Below are 18,018 nucleotides of genomic sequence, written 5' to 3'. Positions count from 1 at the left end.
TTTCAGGTTACAACCTTAAATTTCAGTAGGATTTTGTTTACTACATCAACTCAAAGAAGAGGATGAAAGAGTGGAATGTATTTGGATTAATCTGTCTTTACTCTGATGCTTTGAAATTTATAAATCCATAAATTCTGAGGGCAAATTCAGTAATTTGTAATTTGAATTTTTTAAATGCATTTATTTTTAGTAATGCATCTTGCGGTGGAATGACTTGACTTTGAGGAGTAATAAAGTATTACCAGCAAGCAAATGCAGCATCTTATCAAGGTCAAAAAGTACAATCACAAGATACATTTTTTTTGCATATTTTACAAACACTATTTACAAAGCAATATTTACAAAACTATTTTTATATATCACTAACTGATCCTGATTTAAAAAAAACAAAAATAAATGACTTTTTAATTTACATTCAAAGGCTTAAAGAAAATCTGCTGGTGTGATGACAGAATAATGCAGCTAATCATTTTAGCAGGACAGGGCAAAGGCAAAGAATATGATAAATTTGGTGCATCAAAGAACCCACTGGACTGTAAATGTCTTTGACATAGGCAAGGCCAGAGGAGTCACTGTTAGAACCTACAAGAACAAGCACAAAGATAAATGTGGTTCAGTTTGCAAGATGGTGAACTGGAAGGCATTATTATTTTTGCTGTAATTGAAAAGCATCAAAGCAAAAAGTACTGTCTGACCCAGAACTCACCTTTGTGTCAGTCTTATACGTAAAGTCTATAACTTTCTCTCCATTAACCAAGACATAAAGAGGTTGTGAAGGCATTCCAAACACCTGGACGCCTCCCAGAAGAAGACTGGCCAAGGCTCCATTGAGGTTGAGAGGGTTGCTGACCATCTGCGACTGAAGTAAAGCAGAAATAATTTAACACATCTGTTAGTCAGAGTCCAAATAAAATCCTAATCATATTTAGGATTTACAATGATTAAAACTTCCAGATCAAACACAACTTCAGTCTCATCTTAAGGTGCATTAAACAGACTTCAAACGTCTCGAAAGGGTTTAGTTAAGGTGGTATGAATACTTCTGCTAACCACTGTACCTACCTGTCCAGCAGTGAAGTTAACATAACAATAATTTTGTGTTTCAAAAGTTCTAAGGCTGTCTCCGTCATCCCAGAACAACTCCCCCCGTGCCCAGCCACCAGTGGACAGCGCCACCGTCAGGAAGAAATGGTTTTCACGTGAAGCTGCTGTGGTCAAAGCAGGTTCCTTCACAGAAAACAAAAGAAGATTATGCAGTATTTCAAAACAGTTTTTGTTTTTTATTGAAATACAGCAACACGTTACGAAAGACACTATCAAGCTAATGAACATACCAGAATTAACCTTCAGACTGATTTGTGCAGTTTATCAAGCAAATCCTGTAAACTAAAACACGAGGAACAAATTTTCACTTTATCCATTAAGCCGAGACAAAAACTGAAATAAAATCCAAGCTACTTTCTCTGTAATTCTGTAGAGCTGACTCCCACCTGCTGGGGGATGATGTGCCCCTCCCTCACATGAACATTGATTGTTCCCAGCGGGGCCGATAGCTGAACGTACTGACCGTTACTGTGGAACGGCTGACCCTGTGAGAAAGCAAAAGAGATATAAGTGAAATAGAAAGGTCTTTTAAATTTTTACATATGGCATTTCATATTTTGTCTAACCAAAAACTTCAATGTATTTTACCAAGGTACTACGTAATAGACCAACAGTAGTAGTGTGTAATGGTGATGTGTAAAAAAAAATTAGGTATGACTTTTAACATTTCTTGCAATTAAAAAAGTGAGAACATTATTTTGTCTTTCAAGACATTTCTCTACTTGCTTTGCCCTTTTAAGGGCTGATCTTTTTTGCCCGATATTCTTTGCAAAATAGCTCAAGATCAGTCTGAATGGATAAAGAGAGCCTGTGAAAAGAATTGATTTTAATCTTTAGGCATTATGTGTTACCAATTAGCACTGATCTTTGACTGGACCATTCAAACACATGACAACTATTTCATCTTTTATTATAGTCTCAGATATTTTGCAGAGGGCTTTCCACCACATATGGGGTTTTGCACTTTGCCCAAAAGGTTTAATTTTGGTCTCATTTTAGCAGAGCACCTTTATTCTGTGATTTAAAATACACAAGTGGACTCTATTTACTACTTTTGGTGAGTTAGGAACCAAATTGGTAGCATCGACCTTTATGGAGGGTTTTGGAGTAAAGGGAGCTAAACACAAAAGCACTTATCCAATGTTTTGTGTAAAAAGATTTCCAAAAAAAAGCACATCAGAGTTTGTGGTTGTAGTTGTAAAATGAAAATATAAACAGGTTCAAAAGGTGTAAACACTTTCATAAGTAACAAAGACTGCACTGCTACTTACACTGTGCAGGTGGTACCAAGTGCCAGCAGGTAGGTACGCACTCAGCTCTACTGCCCCTTGCTCTAAAACAGGACTGATGAGAAGTGAACTCCCCCACAGGAACTGCTGGTCTATGGTCCGACAATGAGGGTCGGTGGGAAACCTGAGAGTTACAAAAACACAGAGAAAGGAATGAAAAGGGGTTGAGATATTTTAGTTTCATGTGACATTAAAAGGACAGAAGAAGAAAGTACATACTCCATGAAGAGGGGTCTAGCTACAGTGTCAGCAGATGTGTGTGCACGATGGAAGAGTGTATAGAGGAACGGGAGAAGGGAGTAGCGAAGGTTCAACGCAGTCCGCATGGCTGCTTGGGCTTTCTGCCCAAATACAAACGGCTCCTGAGGCTGAGGGACAGGACAAGTGAAAACAGGGAAACTTCTCATAATATGAAACAAACGCTCACAAATCCCCATTACACTATAAAAACAATCACATAAACTTTGAGTCTCACAGCATTGGGCTTGTCATTGTGGTTCCTCATAAACGGATAAAAGGCGCCAAGCTGCATCCATCGCACACACAACTCCTCGTTGGTGTTGCCTTCAAAGCCGCATATGTCCGCTCCCACCAGGGGGACTCCAAACAGGCTGAACTGCAGAACGGCTATGTAAAAATAATACAAAGGGAAACCATTGTACTCTGGCGCACGTTTGTATTGAGACTAAATTTCCACAAATATGCACTGGCATGACCTTTGACACTTGGCATTTACTCACCAGGGATGGAGAACCGAAGTTGCTCCCAGTCACTCCTCACATCTCCTGTCCACACTCCAGAAAATCGCCCGATGCCAGGGAACGAGGAGCGAGACAAAACAAAGGGTCTCTTCCCCTGAATGTTCATGAGAGCGCTGAGAATGAAAACATAGTAAACAGGATTAATGTGAAGCAAAACCAATACCTACTGTACATTTGCATGTTAAGAAGTTGCTTTATTGTAGTTTTTATCTCTTTATTCTTGAATTGGTGAATTTGTGTTATTTTAGAGTAACACCAATTCAAGTAATAATAACATGGTTATAGTCTGACCTGTGCGTTGCATACGCTTCAGTCAGTCCGTACAGATTGTGCAGGTTGTAATGACTGGACAGCTGCTGCTGTGCCGACATACATATGGTTCCTGAGTTCAATTGGCCTCCAACCACCCCTGTTTGTGTGATATTTGGAGAAGATTTATAGCTTCAATCTAATTGGGGGAAAGAAAGTTTTTTTTTTTTTTCATTTCCAGCTATAAAGTATTACTACCCCTTCAACTTTTTCAGATTTTTTTGTTATCCCAAACTTCAAAATATTTTATTGTAATTCTGTGGCATAAAGTAGTGAAGAATTGTTATGTGAAAAGATATACTACATTAATTTCAAATAATTTCACAAATAAAAATCTAAAAAAGCCTTTTTATTCATCCCTATTGTGCATTAAATTTAGTTAGTTCATTAAATAAAATCCAAAATATATACAGATTCAAGAGGTGTGAATACTTTTTTGGGCTACTATAGTTGCAAGCCAGTGATAAGTATCTAATACACTCACTAGGTGTGTATGGTGGTTTCTCAAGCTCGCTGTCAGGGCAGCCCACCACTGATCCCTGGACAAAACTGGACGGTTCATTCATATCCTGGTAGGAAGCAACAGCACAATGTCAATTATTTTAGAGATTTAAGCTTGTAAGTACTCAATCAGAAAATATGTCCTTTAGATGTAAACCAATGATCTGTTTAGTATGCTTCTTTGTTTTTGTGTACTCACTATCCACAGACCATCTACAGGAACTTTAGAGAAGAAGTCTCTGATGCAGTCCTCCCACCACTGCCTGGCCTCGGGTTTGGTGAAGTCAGGAAATGCTGTTGGGCCGGGCCAAACCTGTGTGCACGGGACAAACACCTGGCTTATATGAAGGTAAATGAAGAGCTTAGTACTCAGGTGACTCAATATAATGATCTAAAAATGGGCTCAAACCTTGCCTATCAGAATGTCTCCAGATGCATTCTTAATAAACACGTCTCGTTTCACACCATTTTCAAAAGGCGGGTATGTTCCAGGGGGGCTGGTGCTGCTAATGCCCGGATCCTAGGGAAAAAACAAACCAAGATAAAACACTGGAGTTTCACTGTAAAAGAGTTTTTCTGCCATCTACTGGATAAGTTGGTCAACGACTACTTTTACTTTCATTTTATTGAAGTTGCTGTGAAAAAATGGTTGTAGATCCTGCTTCCTTTCTGAACTCTAATAAAAAAAAAACTGTAATAGTTAAAAATGTCAAATTTTAAAGATGTCTTACCAGAATGAGAATGTATTTTATGCCTTTCTTATGAAACTCCTGGACCATCTCCGGAAGATCACCAAATCGCACAGGGTCAAAGGTGAACACCCTTCGCTTGTCTGCATAGTCCAGGTCATTCCACTGCACATCCTGGAGGTGAAAAACATGAAATACTCTCAAAAATAAATGAAGCAACTGCATCAAAATATTTGTACTTTCGACTTTTACAAAGTCCGACTGATTTTGGTATAACTGATCCTGTCTGTATTATTATAAAAGTAATAAAATTACTGATCCTTTTGCAATATTTGCAAACTTAATTTTTAAAGTTCTTTAATATGTTTCTACAAAATAAAACAAAAATTTTCCAGATCACTTCTCTCTGCATGCAATCAAGATTTATGCCATAATTAAGAATCTAACATATTACTAAACTCAGATATGTGGACTTTTAACAATCCAAATGTGTAAAAGACTAAGTATATTTTTTCCTACATACAAATAGCAGGTGGTTTTGTTTCATTTACCATAGGAAAGTTTGCACTGTGCATGCGTTCTGCAACCATGCGGGTTGCATTAGTAGTTGTATATCCCCAGCGACAAAGATGAAAGCCCAGAGACCAATAAGGAGGCATCATGGGATACCCTGGAAAAAAAACCATAATGTCCACTCAAAAGCTACAAGTCACATACATGCTTGTATGTCTCGTACTATTTGGATATGTGTTACTAGAGCTCAGTAAAACAGGAAAATGCATACCAATGACCTGGAGGTATTGTCGTGTCACACTTTGAGGGTCAGGACCCAAGAAAATGTACAGATCCAGGATTCCACCAGTGGATACCCATGTGAGAGCTGGTGTTGGCTGCAGTATCACTTCTACAGAGACATTTCAAAGGAGTTGCATATACTATATATAAGATACAATATGTCCGCAGAGTAGAGACTTTAAAAAAACAAACATCACAAAAAGATTACGGAGGTTTTTGATTAGCTTTCACTGAGTTTTATTACGCATCTCAGTTTACATTTAAAAACCTCTGTTTTAGGTTACTTTTTTGTTTTCCATCTACATCCAACATCCTCCAGTCACACATTAGTGCATAGAAGTGACACAAATATCCATAGTTTCAAAAGAAATTTTGAAAAGTGGGGTTTTCATTCGTATTTATTTCCTTTGTGAAATGTAATTATTGTAAAGAAAATAAAACATTGTGAACACATTGTCCCTATGTTGACACATAGTAGTAGCAGCATCATGCTGTGGTAATCTTTCATCAAGGACAGGAAAGCAGGTCAGAAATGAATTGAAGATAGATGCAGTATTTTTTTCTATGATCTACAACAGCCCTAATTAGACTTAGACTAAGTCTAAGTCCATATGTTATTATGGAGATAATAACGTAAAAAGATGCTAAAACTCTAAAGGGTATGGATACCTTTTGCAAAGCACTATAGAATAGTATGTTTATTATCCAGTAGGAAAATTATGTGAAGAAATTTGCACCAGTCAAATGGAAAATAATCAGAAAATGTTTGGATGATGAGATGAGACAGTACATGAAAATGTATTATTTTGCACATGTTTCAGAGAGGTAAAATAATTTATGTCAACAACAATGTGCAGAGGGAAAGAGAGGACTACCGATTGCATTGCTGTTGAGAAGAAAAACCCCATGTGCTAAGCCGTCATCTTCCTGCACTATGTAGAATGGATGGGAGCCGTAGAGGTTAGTGTCAGCCTGTAGTGAAAGACAGAAGTTTATATATATAGCAGGAATGCATATAATTCATTCTGCTGAATATCATTCTGCTGCTAATATTTGGAAACCAACTTGGTGCACTCAGGTTGGTGCACTCACTGTAACAGACTCACATGTGGTGCCATGTCTCTGTTCCAAAGAGTCCATGATGTCCAGTTGAGGTCCAGGACGAGAGAGGTGTAATGTTCTCCAAGGCCGGACACCAAGGAGGAGGCCAGAGAGGTGGACAGCTGCAGGTATTGGTCAGCAAACAGCAAGGGAGCAACTGTGGTGTTCATACTAAACTCAGAAGGCAAAGACACAGATAATCTTTGATCAATTTCTTACTAATAATGGCAGCAGACAGGAAAGGCTGAGCATGCATGACCTCCACAGGGATTAAAGACAGAGATACATACAGGACCTTTCCATTGGACTTGCGTCGCACTATGAAACCGAAGGGATCATGCTGGAATTCGGTTGTGTAGAGAACATCCTGGGCATATGCTTCTGTCTGAAAGCTACCTGCTGGGAGGGGGACTTCATACCGCTGAGAGGATGGATCCTTTAACTACAGAGAAAACTTATGTCACTCAAACCCAAAAACATTCACATAATCACAGGTGAAGGATTAAAAGTCCTGAAAAAAGTTATTTAAATAGAGCTTGTCTTGGAAGAGACATTTATACACTTAAACATTTCCTTTTTTTCTTTGGTTATTTCATTTCGTGTGTAAATAATTATCTGCAGAAGTTACCCAATTAAATAAGTAAACTGAGTCAATTAGAGGTTTTATTTAAACACTGGAAATAAACCGGGTTCACCTTCCATCATCACAAATACTATAAAAATTAAGTGGCTTAATTCAAAAGCACATCTCACTTTACTTATTTTCAAAACCACATATCATTTTTATTCCACTTTGCAATAATGCACCACATTGTGCTCCTCTAACACATAAAATCTCATAAAATAAAAAGTTAATGGGTGTAATGTGAAAAATGTGGAAAAAGTTCGAGGGGTATGAATGATTTTGGAGGGTACTGTAAAACAAACTCAGAATCAGGCTATAATAACATTTAAATCTAATGCATTATATTCAATTACTGGCAGAAACAACCACAAACTGAAAGAAAGCTCTAAGCAAAGCAAAGCACTGAGAAATCGTGTTGGGTGCAAAAACACTTTAAATGATTAGAATTGCACACATTTTGATTTTAAATACTCACAACAACGTGAAAGCAGCTTGCAGTCTCCGCTATGACTTCCAGGCTCAGAGTGGCGATATCTTTGGGGAGGTAGGAAGGGCTGGCCCTGGTCAGGGTGGCAGTCTGACCCTTCTCACTGGGGGTGAGGGGTCCCATGTCATAGCCTGGGTACAGGGCAGGGAAGAAGCACCAGGGTGGTCCTGCAGATCCAGGTAGACGAGCATAGCAGCACCCCCTGTCCTCACACTCCTCTTGGCTCAACAACCTGTCCCTGCCACAGTCAAACCGACTCTCTGGAGCTGTGGTGCATTCAGTTTCTCTGGAATTTTCGGTTCTTTGGAAAATATCTCGGTGGATGTCACTCTTTGGTTCTCTGGGATAAGAATAACCAGGCTTTTTACGTAGCATGACTTCATAATGATCAAAATGACCTGACCTAACGAGTCTGCCTTCATTGCTGAACAAAAGATCCTTGTATAAACACGCTAACAAAGACAGAGAAAGGAGGAGCACTGTGGTAGACAAAATACCCATCCTTTTCAAAACACTTAAATAAATTCCTGTTTAGCACACCGTGCTATGTCAAAGCTATTGCTGCTAATTAAAAACATATGACTCGATAAAAAAAAAGTCCCAAAGCACGGCGGCATATGTATAATTGAAATTAAACTGTTATTAACAAAAAGAAACCACAGGAGTAATAAAGCCGTACCGATGTTAAAGCCAACAGCAGCTACAGAGGTAGCAACAGAGAAGCTAAAAACAGTAAGGCAAGCGTGCTAGGACAAACAAACTAAAACGCAATAAATCTGCCTCATAACCTAACCAAAACCAATGGATCGATTTTTACCTTAATGTTGAACAATATTTTTGCTACAAATTTATAGAAACAATGTATATATTTCTCAACTTTAGATTAATTTGCATCAATAAAAAATAATGAAACATTCAATCAAAAATGGAAAGTCAGAGGACATCCACATCCAAGTCTTGGAGGAGAAACAAAAATCTAGATGCTAGAAGGAACTGTCCTTATTATAATAATGCTACTGAACAAGAACTTTAGGCAAAAACATTAAAGATAAATGTCACTTCGCTACATCTTTAATTATTTTTCTCTCATCTTCTTTATGATTGACATGTCTATCTTTAAAACATGGGCTTAGCTGAAATAATTTGTATCAAATTCGATAGATTCAAAATGATACAACTTCAGTTTTTAAAAAAGCTTTTTAATGCATGCAGATATGTTACAAATAGGGCTTTGAACAACAAACACATTTAAAAGCTCCGACGATTCCTTCATGAGACAACATAAACCTTTAACATGTAACAAAACCAGTGCTCATTTAATTTGACATTCAGCATATTCCAGCATGATAATTCATTCAATTAGCAAAGTTAGGTTTTTCAGTTTTCATAAAGTATATTGGACACTTAAGGATTTTCTTGATTTAGCCATGGAAAACATTGTTATTCAGCTCACAAACATATTGGTACAATACAATTACAAAACAGCAGATAGTGGTCAACACTTTTTATGAAATTTTCTTTATGTAAATACATTGAGAAATACAAAAAAGAGCAAACAGTGAGAAATGTCCATAAATAACCTTACCACTAACAAACAACAGTGCAGTACTCGATAACTAACATAATAACTTGTGCATCAGCTTGTTTTGTGAGATTAGCATTTAATAAAATGCTAATCTCACAAACAATTCTAATTGTTTTGTGACTGCTACTTTTTGACAAGAATGTTGCATGCAACGGGACCTCTAAAGGTGAATCCCAGGTAGAAGGTAATGTTTTCATTACCATGAGGCACCGAAGGCACAAAGAGAGGGAGGATATTAAACTTTTTTTTCTGGGGACCCTGAAGGTACACCACCCTGTCCTCCGTCCATCCAGAAACACGTTTCAGCATGGTGGCAATTTCGGGACTTTTCCATGCCTCACCGCTGAACCACTTCAGGCGCTTCTCAGAGACCGAGAACCCCTTTGTGATTTTGTCAAACTTTCTCTTGTGGACAAATTTATCCAGCCCATTCCCGTTTCCCAGGAAAAAATGGGTGTAGATTCTTCTTTTCCGCTGGGGAATGTCTTTCATCTTGGCCCAGTAGCCTTTTTCAAGGTGCTCAACTGCCGACTGCACAATCTCATATTTGCTTTGTCTCTCTTGGTCTGTATCATTATCCTCAGGCCAGAACAGTATGGTAAGCAAGAACAAGGCACTTGGAAAACATTTCTTTTTATCAGTTGGAAATTGGCGACAAAGAGCTTGTAGCTCTTTCAGCGGGTCTGCTTTTTGTGGTTGAAGGGACAGACAGTTTAGGGAAATGTGTGCTGCTATGTAATTGACAATATCCCCTTGTGTAAATTTGGCCTTTAATGGGTTGCTGGGATATAGAGTAAGGATATGCTCCAAACGACGTACTGCATCCTTTTGGTCAGCTAGTTTTGAAAGGATCGATATTATGTTCCCTCCACCAAGATGATAGATAATCATGCGTTTCTGAAAAGGTGTAAGTTTGCTTTCAATCGGCTGGCATTTTTTCAGAAGCATAGCAGAATCTGCTTCACTGAAGTACTTGCCATATTCAGCAGATTTCTTTGCCAGCCATGCGAGTGGATGACTTATCTTTTCTTCAGGACTCTCAAGAGTCTCCTCTTCATCTCCAATGTCTGTCTGGAAGTAGCTGAGGTCCTCTGAAATCCATTCCAGGGCATCTTGCATTGTTTTGTGAAGTTTCTTCAAACGGCCATGAAATGGTTCCCAGGCACGGTCGAGTTCCTCTGGGATGTAATCTGTTAACAAGTACTTCATACATTCAGCGTGGCCATTGGTTCTGTTTGCAAACACTTGAAGAGAGGAGATCAGTTTGAGTAGGTTGCACCCAACTTCGACCTCAGAAAAAAAACCATTGCTATTAACATCTTCCATCTCTGCATTGGCTGCCCTCTCACATTCTTGAAAGCACTCAAGAGCTTTCAGGGCGGTCTCCACTGCATCCACTGTGTCTTGGGGCGTCTTTGGTTTGCTCTCATTTTCTATTGCTTTGCATTTTGCTTGGAACCATTTTCTGTACACCTGCCCTTTTGTGTCTAGTATGTATGAGTTATTGGGCAGCTGCTTAGCTGCTGTCTCCGCCCAGTGTTTTGCCTCTTCAAACTTCTCGTAGGTGTAATGAAGTCGAGCAAGCTGTTGTGCAAAGAACGGATCTTGATTGAAACACTCGAAGGCTTCTTTTAACAACTCAATTGCTTTGTTGGGGTTTTTCTCAATGTTACACACATGCTCAATAAGGGGAGAGAAGAAAGTATCAACTTCATCCCCTTTACTGATTCTGGACCGCCTTAGGAAGAGCTGTCTCAAAAATGTCAAATACTCCTCCCTTCCAAATCGGTGGTCAAACAGCACCTTCTCGCAGAGCAAATTCATTGCCAGTCTGCTTTGGGTCTGTTTGCCCCCCAGAAGTTGTTGCAGAATTTCTTTTGCAACAAGGGGGTGGATGATTCTGATTGATTCAATGTGCGTCTTGTCATCTCTGAGGTGCAAGAACACCAGCTTGGCCTGATCACTGAGTAAACTCTCAAATGCATGCTGACGGAACCTCTCTAGGTGAACGGTTAAGGCAAGCAAAGCTTCACAATGAGACTGAGAGATGAAAGAGTTTTGAACATAAGTGTTCAGCAAAGCAACATAATGCATGAGATGAGTCACAACAGATTTTTGATCAATATCCTGAAGTAAATGTTTCACAAAGTCTTGAATGTAATCCTGGGAGAATCCTTCACTCATCAAAACAAATGTTAAAATGAACTTAGGTGCATAGCGTTCCTCGAGAGTTTGTCGTTTACCAGCAAACTTTCTCTTTTCCTGATCAGACAGTTTGTGGGTTACAGACACATTCTGTAGCGGAGACTCTTTGCATTTCCTCTCTGGATTGTGGGAACGTCTGCAGCCCAACAAGATGAAACAAAGGGTTCCATATTGGATTTGCTTAATGTTCACAGCAACCTCCAGTTCATTCCTCAGATCATCTATATATTCCTTCTCAGTGTCTTCAAGAAGAAGCAGCACAGGGAGGCACATCTGTGTATCTTTTTCTTCATATTCTCTTAGCTCTACAGCATGCTGAGCAACAACAGAGGCTGGGTAAGACTTCACAACTGCACATCTCAGATCCTTTCTGTTGTGCCACAACACCTGTCTTGCCACAGTGCTACCACCACTTCCTGGGTGATGGTAAATGTTTATACAGTTTACAGGAGTTTGATCAGCATTGAATTTCAAGACATCATTAAGAAGTCGGGATGTCTCATGGTAAGCATCTCTTTCAATTACGTCTTCAACATACTTGTGGTCAGCAAGCCAGAAATTGAGCCAGGTGACTCTCCCACCTCGGTAAAACTGCTGTTCAATGTTTTCTTTCTCCTCCTTGATGAATTCTTTGGTGCTTTCATCACAATGGTTAACGGTGAGAATTTCCAGGGAGTACATTTGCTCTTCTATCTGTGTTTCAAGAAGACATGTCCCTTTCACAAAGACAGGCAGGTGTTTCCTGACGTGTGCTTTGATGGTCTGTACATGCTGCAAGGTTGCATTAACATGACTCATCTTCATCCCAACAATGCTCGAGTTGTTAACAGCTTCTTTTCCACAGGAACCCTCTGCAAAGCTTTGCCACTTGTGGTAGTTCTTTTCACATTCACAGATACAGATTATGTCCTCATGACCTTCCATGTCTGTGAAAAACTCATAAAACGTGTGCAGGAGTGGCTTTTCTACAGGGGATGTTAGCAGAAAAATGACTTGAAATGTCCCTTTTGGGAGGATTTGTTTACAGATTAGAGACACAGATTCCCGCAGGAAAGTCATTTTTGTCTTGATCCAGGTCATTTCATCACATGACGTTTCATTCCCTTTGAAATCGGAGCGGCCATTGCAAAAGATCCAGCTAGTCTGCTCAAACAGATGCAGGTGGTTGGTGAAATCCTTTATGTTCATGCCAGCAGGCATTCTGTAGCTCTGCAGAAAATGCATGTTTGCAGCATGGTGCTCAAGGTACTTGCTGCACAGACCTGATATCTTTGAATCTGGGTCAAAGTCAAATACACAGAACACATTCATGTTGAGCAGCCAGTCGATATTACTGAGATCGCTGGATTTGAATTTGTTTGTGACTAGTATGAACCATTTGTCTTTTGTGATGAATTTCTTTCCACTTGTCAGGAGCATTGTGAGCTTCCTTCCAAGATCTTGGCAGATCTCTGGAGCAATGAGAAACTGCTTTTTCTCTGCTTCGTCTCTTTGAGTGTCCCGATCCTTGACTCTCTGGTAGAAATCCCCTAAGTCTTTGTCACTCACCGGCTCAGTCTTTGAGCCAACCCTTCGAAAAATCACTTCTTTCTCAAACTCTAATTTGTTGGTCGCCTCTTTAAAATTTGGCAGGCGCACTGTATACACCCTATTCTTCACAATGCTTAGTAAAGGCACAATGTCTACCTCCACCACATATCTCTTTTCTGTACTTTCTCGATCCATAACTTCAATGAACCTTGGCGGCCGCACACACTGAAGTACTTGCTCCTTGTCAGAGCGGAAACTTTTTTCACTGAGGTCCAAAGCATCCACAAAGATGTCCTTTTCTTTTATGAGAATCCCAATTATCTCACCATGCACATATCCTTCATTCTCCTTGCTGTCCATCACGCCAAAATGTATGGTGCCATTTGATCTGATATTCATGCAACCAGTTGCGAATTTAAAAACTTCCCTGGCAAACTTTGCTTGGAGTCTTGTACGGTCCAGTGTGGCAGCTGTAGCAAAAGACTTGTATTCATGGCAAGGAGATATTAAATTGAAAGCCCCTGATTCAGGTTGGAGGACTCTGTGCTTTAAGTAGATAAAATCAATCTCATCTTCATCAAACGGTCTTGGTTTGCAGTCCTCCTTTGAAGACAACACACATTCTTTCTGAACATTTTGTCTCTCTTTAGAAACTTCTCTGTCTCTGACAGGAGCTTCAGAACCTTCCTCTGCTGTTTGAGAACCTTCAACTGATTTTTTTTGCTCCAACTCAGACCTTTTGCCTCTAGTGATTTGTTTGTTCTTCTGAGAGTTAAGCAATGCATCTCTTTTTTGAATAACCAAATGAGCAGGTCCCAATTTCATGCAAATCTTTGTTTTTAAAAAGTCCTCTGTCAGAGCAAGCAGGGTTTGTCCATCTACTTCCTCTTCATGGAGCTTTTTTATATATTGCTCCTTCACTCCAATCGATCTCAGCCAGGCACTTACATCAGACTCAGTCCAGTTTATAGGTGACTTCTCAAGGTGTTCTGCTAGAAAGAAGAGACAAAAATACTTAAAGTTCTATTTTTTGTAGAGATCAGAAAAACTATTTTTTTTGTAATGTTTACATGTTGACACATGTAAGCATTACACACATACCCAAGTTTGTATCTCACTTATTTTCTAGAGATTTTTATTGACTTCCTTCAAATTCAGAAGTTTACGTAAGTCTACTATGCCTTTAGTGCTTTGTGAAAGCCCAAATGATAACATACAAGTTTGATTAGCCTCTGACAGGTTAATTCACAAGAGTTAACTGGAGACACACCTGTAGATGTTTTGAAGGCAATAACTGGACCATACCACTTCCTTATGTGATATCATACAAAAGCAGAAGAAATCAGGCAAGATAAGGGAGCTAACTGTGAATCTCTACAGATCAGGTTCCTCCCTGGAGGTGAATTACCAGATGTCTGAAAGCACCACACTCCTCTGTTCAATTACATGCAAATATTAACACCAGGGATATGTTTAGGTATCATACCATTTAGGAAAGAGATGGGCTCTGTGTCTCAATATGAATCAAATGAAACACATTTTTTGTTTAGGTGAAAAATGTGCAAATCACCTCCAGACCAAAACCATAAGCCCTTGTTTAAAGGCTGGCTTAAGCTAGCAAAACAGTGTTTTAATCCATCGCAAAAAGACTTAATTGCTGAAAAAGCCAGATTACAGTTGGGCAAATGCATTCAGAAGGAGAAGATTTGCATTAAAAGAACACAATTTTAATTGTGGTGGGGGAAACAGCATCAAATTGTACAAATGTTTTGTTGTAAGAGGGACCGTTGTACTTTACATAATAAATTGAATCATGGGGAAAGAACATGTTGTGGAAACACCTCGTGATTATCTTTAGAGTCTCAGAAAGTTTAAGCCTGACCACAAATAGCTCTTCCATATGAACAATGAACCCAAGCATGCCGTCAAACTAGTTTCAAAGAGGCTTACTGACAACACAGTCAAAGTTTGGGCATGGCCAACATACCCAAACTTTGGGCGTGCTGGTCCAAAGTTTGAGCCAACACGCCTGAGTCAACTGAACACAAAGCCTTGAACTTAGTCCCATAGAAAATCTAGCAAAATAATATCGACAATATTAACTGACCTAAAACCAGAAATGCTAAGTCAAAATTCATGTTAGACAATGAGAACATATGATAAAATGATTTAACTGTATATTGAGTGCAGGTAAACTTACCCATGGTTCTTTTTCTTTTTCACTTCCTCAGTTGTGACATTTGCATCTCATTATCTCCACCCTGCAAAAAATATAATAATGCATGAATGCAGCAAAGTATGATTTCCAACGTCACACTAACAGTCAAACTTTTAATTCAATTCACTATATTTGTCCCTGTGGGGCAATCTCAAGGCACAAGTAGTACAAAAAAACACAAGAGTATTAACTCACACAACAGAATTCATAAAATTCACACATAAAAGTCTAAATATATGTACTTAGTACTATAGTAAACATGATGGTATCAGTGTTATGATCAGGCACTGCTTTGATGCCTCAAGTAAGGAAAATCCTGATGGAGAAAGTTAAAAAGTATATACTCAAAAATACAAAATGAAGGTTTTGAAGTGACTTAATCAAAATCTGGACTAAAATCTGTTTGTTGTATGACATTAAACAAGTTGTTTTGCTTGAAAAGCCTTTACAATGGGTGAATGTAAACAATTTTGCAAAGAACAACCAGTTATTAGTTTAGGGTGGGGAACAAACATGGAGAAGCAGCATTCAGCTCCTATGCACCACAAATCTGGAACAAACTTCAAGAAAACTGCAAAACAGCCAAAACACTCAGTTCCTTTAAATCTAGACTAAAAACCCCACCTGCTTGAAGTTGCTTTTGAAATATAATCATGAAACATTAATTAATAATCTGATGTGTAATGACTGCAAAATGTAATGTTGACTGTGTGTTCTGACTTTGTATTTTTGTGCTTTTATGATGTAAAGCACTTTGAAATACCTTGTTGCTGAAAGGTGCTATACAAATAAAATTTGATTGACTGATTTTTTTTCACATAGGGCCACATAGCTTTTTGTTTACAAATAAATGAATTTTTTTTTTTTTGAAAACCTGATTCTCTATTTACACAAATTATCTGCGTCTGATAATTGTCTGATTGTCTGAAACATTTGTTGGACAACAAACATAAAAAGATGCAATCAGTAAAGGAGAAAATACTTGTTCACACCACTTTATGAGAGCAGACAATTCAAATCATTATCTGTAACACAGTATCTATAGTTTACTTCTAGATAAAAGAAACAAAGCAAAAAAATGAGCTGAACATAATGCAAAGTGCTGATTCATGCTACAAGCAAAAACATGCTGCCAGTCTAATTATATTATCAATACCTCAGACAGACCACAAAATTAGATAAAATTCCCTAAATGTACAGAAATACTCACTTCAGCAGATTTCCAGAGTGAGTCGTGCGTCCCATGAGGCTCGGTCAAGGCTATAAAAAAAACAGAGGAGGATTATATGAATGGTGAGATGCGGAATGTTAAATATGGAAAAAGATTAACAAACCCGTTTCTTACGTTGGATGGAAAACGCGAGAAAAACAGACGGTTTTAGTTACTTTGCCGCCCAGAGCTGCTCTGTCTGACCAACCGAGTCTTTTCTATTCAGCTGCAACTCGAGTCAAATTCCGGGCTCCGGACCGTACTGCGCATGCTCAGAGCCTCTGATGCCTTGAGTTTCGGTTTTGAGGAAACTAACAGGGCGGAACATCATAATTATACCTTTATAGGACACAAAACGTCATAATATAACGGGGCAATTACAGTTCTACTGAATATATTTACTGATAGGAACTGTTATTGAATTGCCTTAAGATAAAGAAACAAGCCTTTAACCAACTTTTTCTTTTTTAATGCTACAGGCAATTAGGTAGTGGATTAATATTTTATAGTATTTCAGTGGAATTTAATATGAACTAATACAAAGTGGAAGGAAAATAATGCTTTCAACTTTTTCATTACTAAAAATCTGAAAAGTATAGCATGCATTTTTATTGCGCTCCCCTCCAAGTAGCCGATTATGGGATAAAATTGGTTGGAACCATCAGATTTTGCAGGTTTGTAGGATAGGCTCATAAAACTGCATGAAGAGAGGTGATCTAGCTTAATATTGGGTAAAAACTGGGACTGGGCACTATAACAATTAATACTTCCTTAATACCCACCTATGACCTATGTAACCAATTGTTATAGTTTAAATAGGTTAATTTAGTTAACCCCAACAGGTCCCATACATTCCTTAGAGAAATTGCTCGATCAAAATAGATGGAGATCACCTTTGAACAGCAATATTGTTTTTGCAGATTCTAAACTGGATTTATGTTTGGACTTTGGTTAATCTTATAGCATATTCTCTGACCTAAAGCACTGAATTGAATTGTAGCTCTTGCTGTACGTTTACAGTCATTACCTTCCTAGTGGAAGGTGAACATCTGCCCCGGACTCAAGACCTTTGCAGATTTATGTTAATTTCAAAAAAAATTCCCATAAGTGCCCATCTCAAAATAGAGATGAGCACTTATAGTGTCCACGATTACTGACAGAAAAAAACCCTCACAAGAATTTTGATTCATCACAACATTAATCAACTTATTCAATATTTTTGCAAGTACCAAAAACTAACAGTATGGCGAGACTGACATTTTTGGCTATTTTACCCACTAGTGGTACCAATAAATACCAATATGACTAAATTAATATGATTGAGTGCAAATATTTATGCCGTTTAGTGGTGCAGTTACAAACCATATATTACTAATGTGCTTAATTTATTAAATTAAAAAAGCATTCCCTCAGCACGATTCTATCAGCACTGTGCATCAAAACAAGGATAGAATTTTATTCGACAACGTAGCATTATCTATTTAGAGAAAAATGTTACAGATTTTAGCTTTAGCACATTCATTATTGTTTACCTACATGGCTAACATGACTTATGATTTAATCTGACTCAGTGGAAAAGCGGATGGCAATCATTTAGTTTTCAGCTAAG

At 38.4% G+C, this 18,018-nt stretch overlaps 2 protein-coding genes across 3 annotated transcripts; both read right to left on the bottom strand.

Moving 5' to 3' along the window:
* Positions 1 to 196: 196 nt before the first annotated feature.
* gaa (glucosidase alpha, acid) lies at positions 197 to 8,420 on the bottom strand. The gene is made up of 19 exons (XM_014472454.2): positions 7,650 to 8,420; positions 6,840 to 6,991; positions 6,555 to 6,720; positions 6,324 to 6,420; positions 5,438 to 5,557; positions 5,205 to 5,323; positions 4,696 to 4,827; positions 4,374 to 4,484; positions 4,164 to 4,277; positions 3,948 to 4,032; positions 3,446 to 3,563; positions 3,134 to 3,267; positions 2,869 to 3,020; positions 2,613 to 2,761; positions 2,376 to 2,517; positions 1,491 to 1,589; positions 1,063 to 1,227; positions 707 to 859; positions 197 to 582 (listed from the first exon to the last, which is right to left on the bottom strand). The coding sequence occupies exons 1-19, from the start codon at positions 8,160 to 8,162 to the stop codon at positions 517 to 519; spliced, it is 2,787 nt and encodes a 928-aa protein (XP_014327940.1). The 5' UTR covers positions 8,163 to 8,420; the 3' UTR covers positions 197 to 516.
* Positions 8,421 to 8,839: 419 nt separating this feature from the next.
* On the bottom strand, positions 8,840 to 16,655 carry LOC106699921 (sterile alpha motif domain-containing protein 9-like). 2 transcript variants are annotated; one of them, XM_014472447.2, is made up of 4 exons: positions 16,545 to 16,655; positions 16,410 to 16,459; positions 15,182 to 15,242; positions 8,840 to 13,973 (listed from the first exon to the last, which is right to left on the bottom strand). In XM_014472447.2, the coding sequence occupies exons 3-4, from the start codon at positions 15,183 to 15,185 to the stop codon at positions 9,370 to 9,372; spliced, it is 4,608 nt and encodes a 1,535-aa protein (XP_014327933.1). In that variant the 5' UTR covers positions 15,186 to 15,242; positions 16,410 to 16,459; positions 16,545 to 16,655; the 3' UTR covers positions 8,840 to 9,369. The 2 variants fall into 2 exon arrangements, with proteins under 2 accessions (XP_014327933.1, XP_023205301.1); XM_023349533.1 differs by having other exon boundaries at positions 8,840 to 13,970.
* Positions 16,656 to 18,018: the final 1,363 nt, after the last annotated feature.

Source organism: Xiphophorus maculatus, chromosome 16 (genome assembly GCF_002775205.1).
Source record: "Xiphophorus maculatus strain JP 163 A chromosome 16, X_maculatus-5.0-male, whole genome shotgun sequence".
NCBI classification, from domain to species: Eukaryota; Metazoa; Chordata; class Actinopteri; order Cyprinodontiformes; family Poeciliidae; genus Xiphophorus; species Xiphophorus maculatus.
Note: the sequence above shows the minus strand (reverse complement) of the source record. Positions and strands in the feature narration are given on the sequence as shown.

Excerpts from the sequence above, each read along its gene's own strand:
- gaa (XM_014472454.2), bottom strand. The coding sequence starts at position 8,162 with ATGGGTATTTTGTCTACCACAGTGCTCCTCCTTTCTCTGTCTTTGTTA. Across the intron at positions 6,992-7,649 it reads CAAGCTGCTTTCACGTTGTT|TTAAAGGATCCATCCTCTCA; the intron begins GTGAGTATTTAA and ends TTTTCTCTGTAG. Across the intron at positions 1,228-1,490 it reads GGCACATCATCCCCCAGCAG|GAACCTGCTTTGACCACAGC; the intron begins GTGGGAGTCAGC and ends TTTTCTGTGAAG.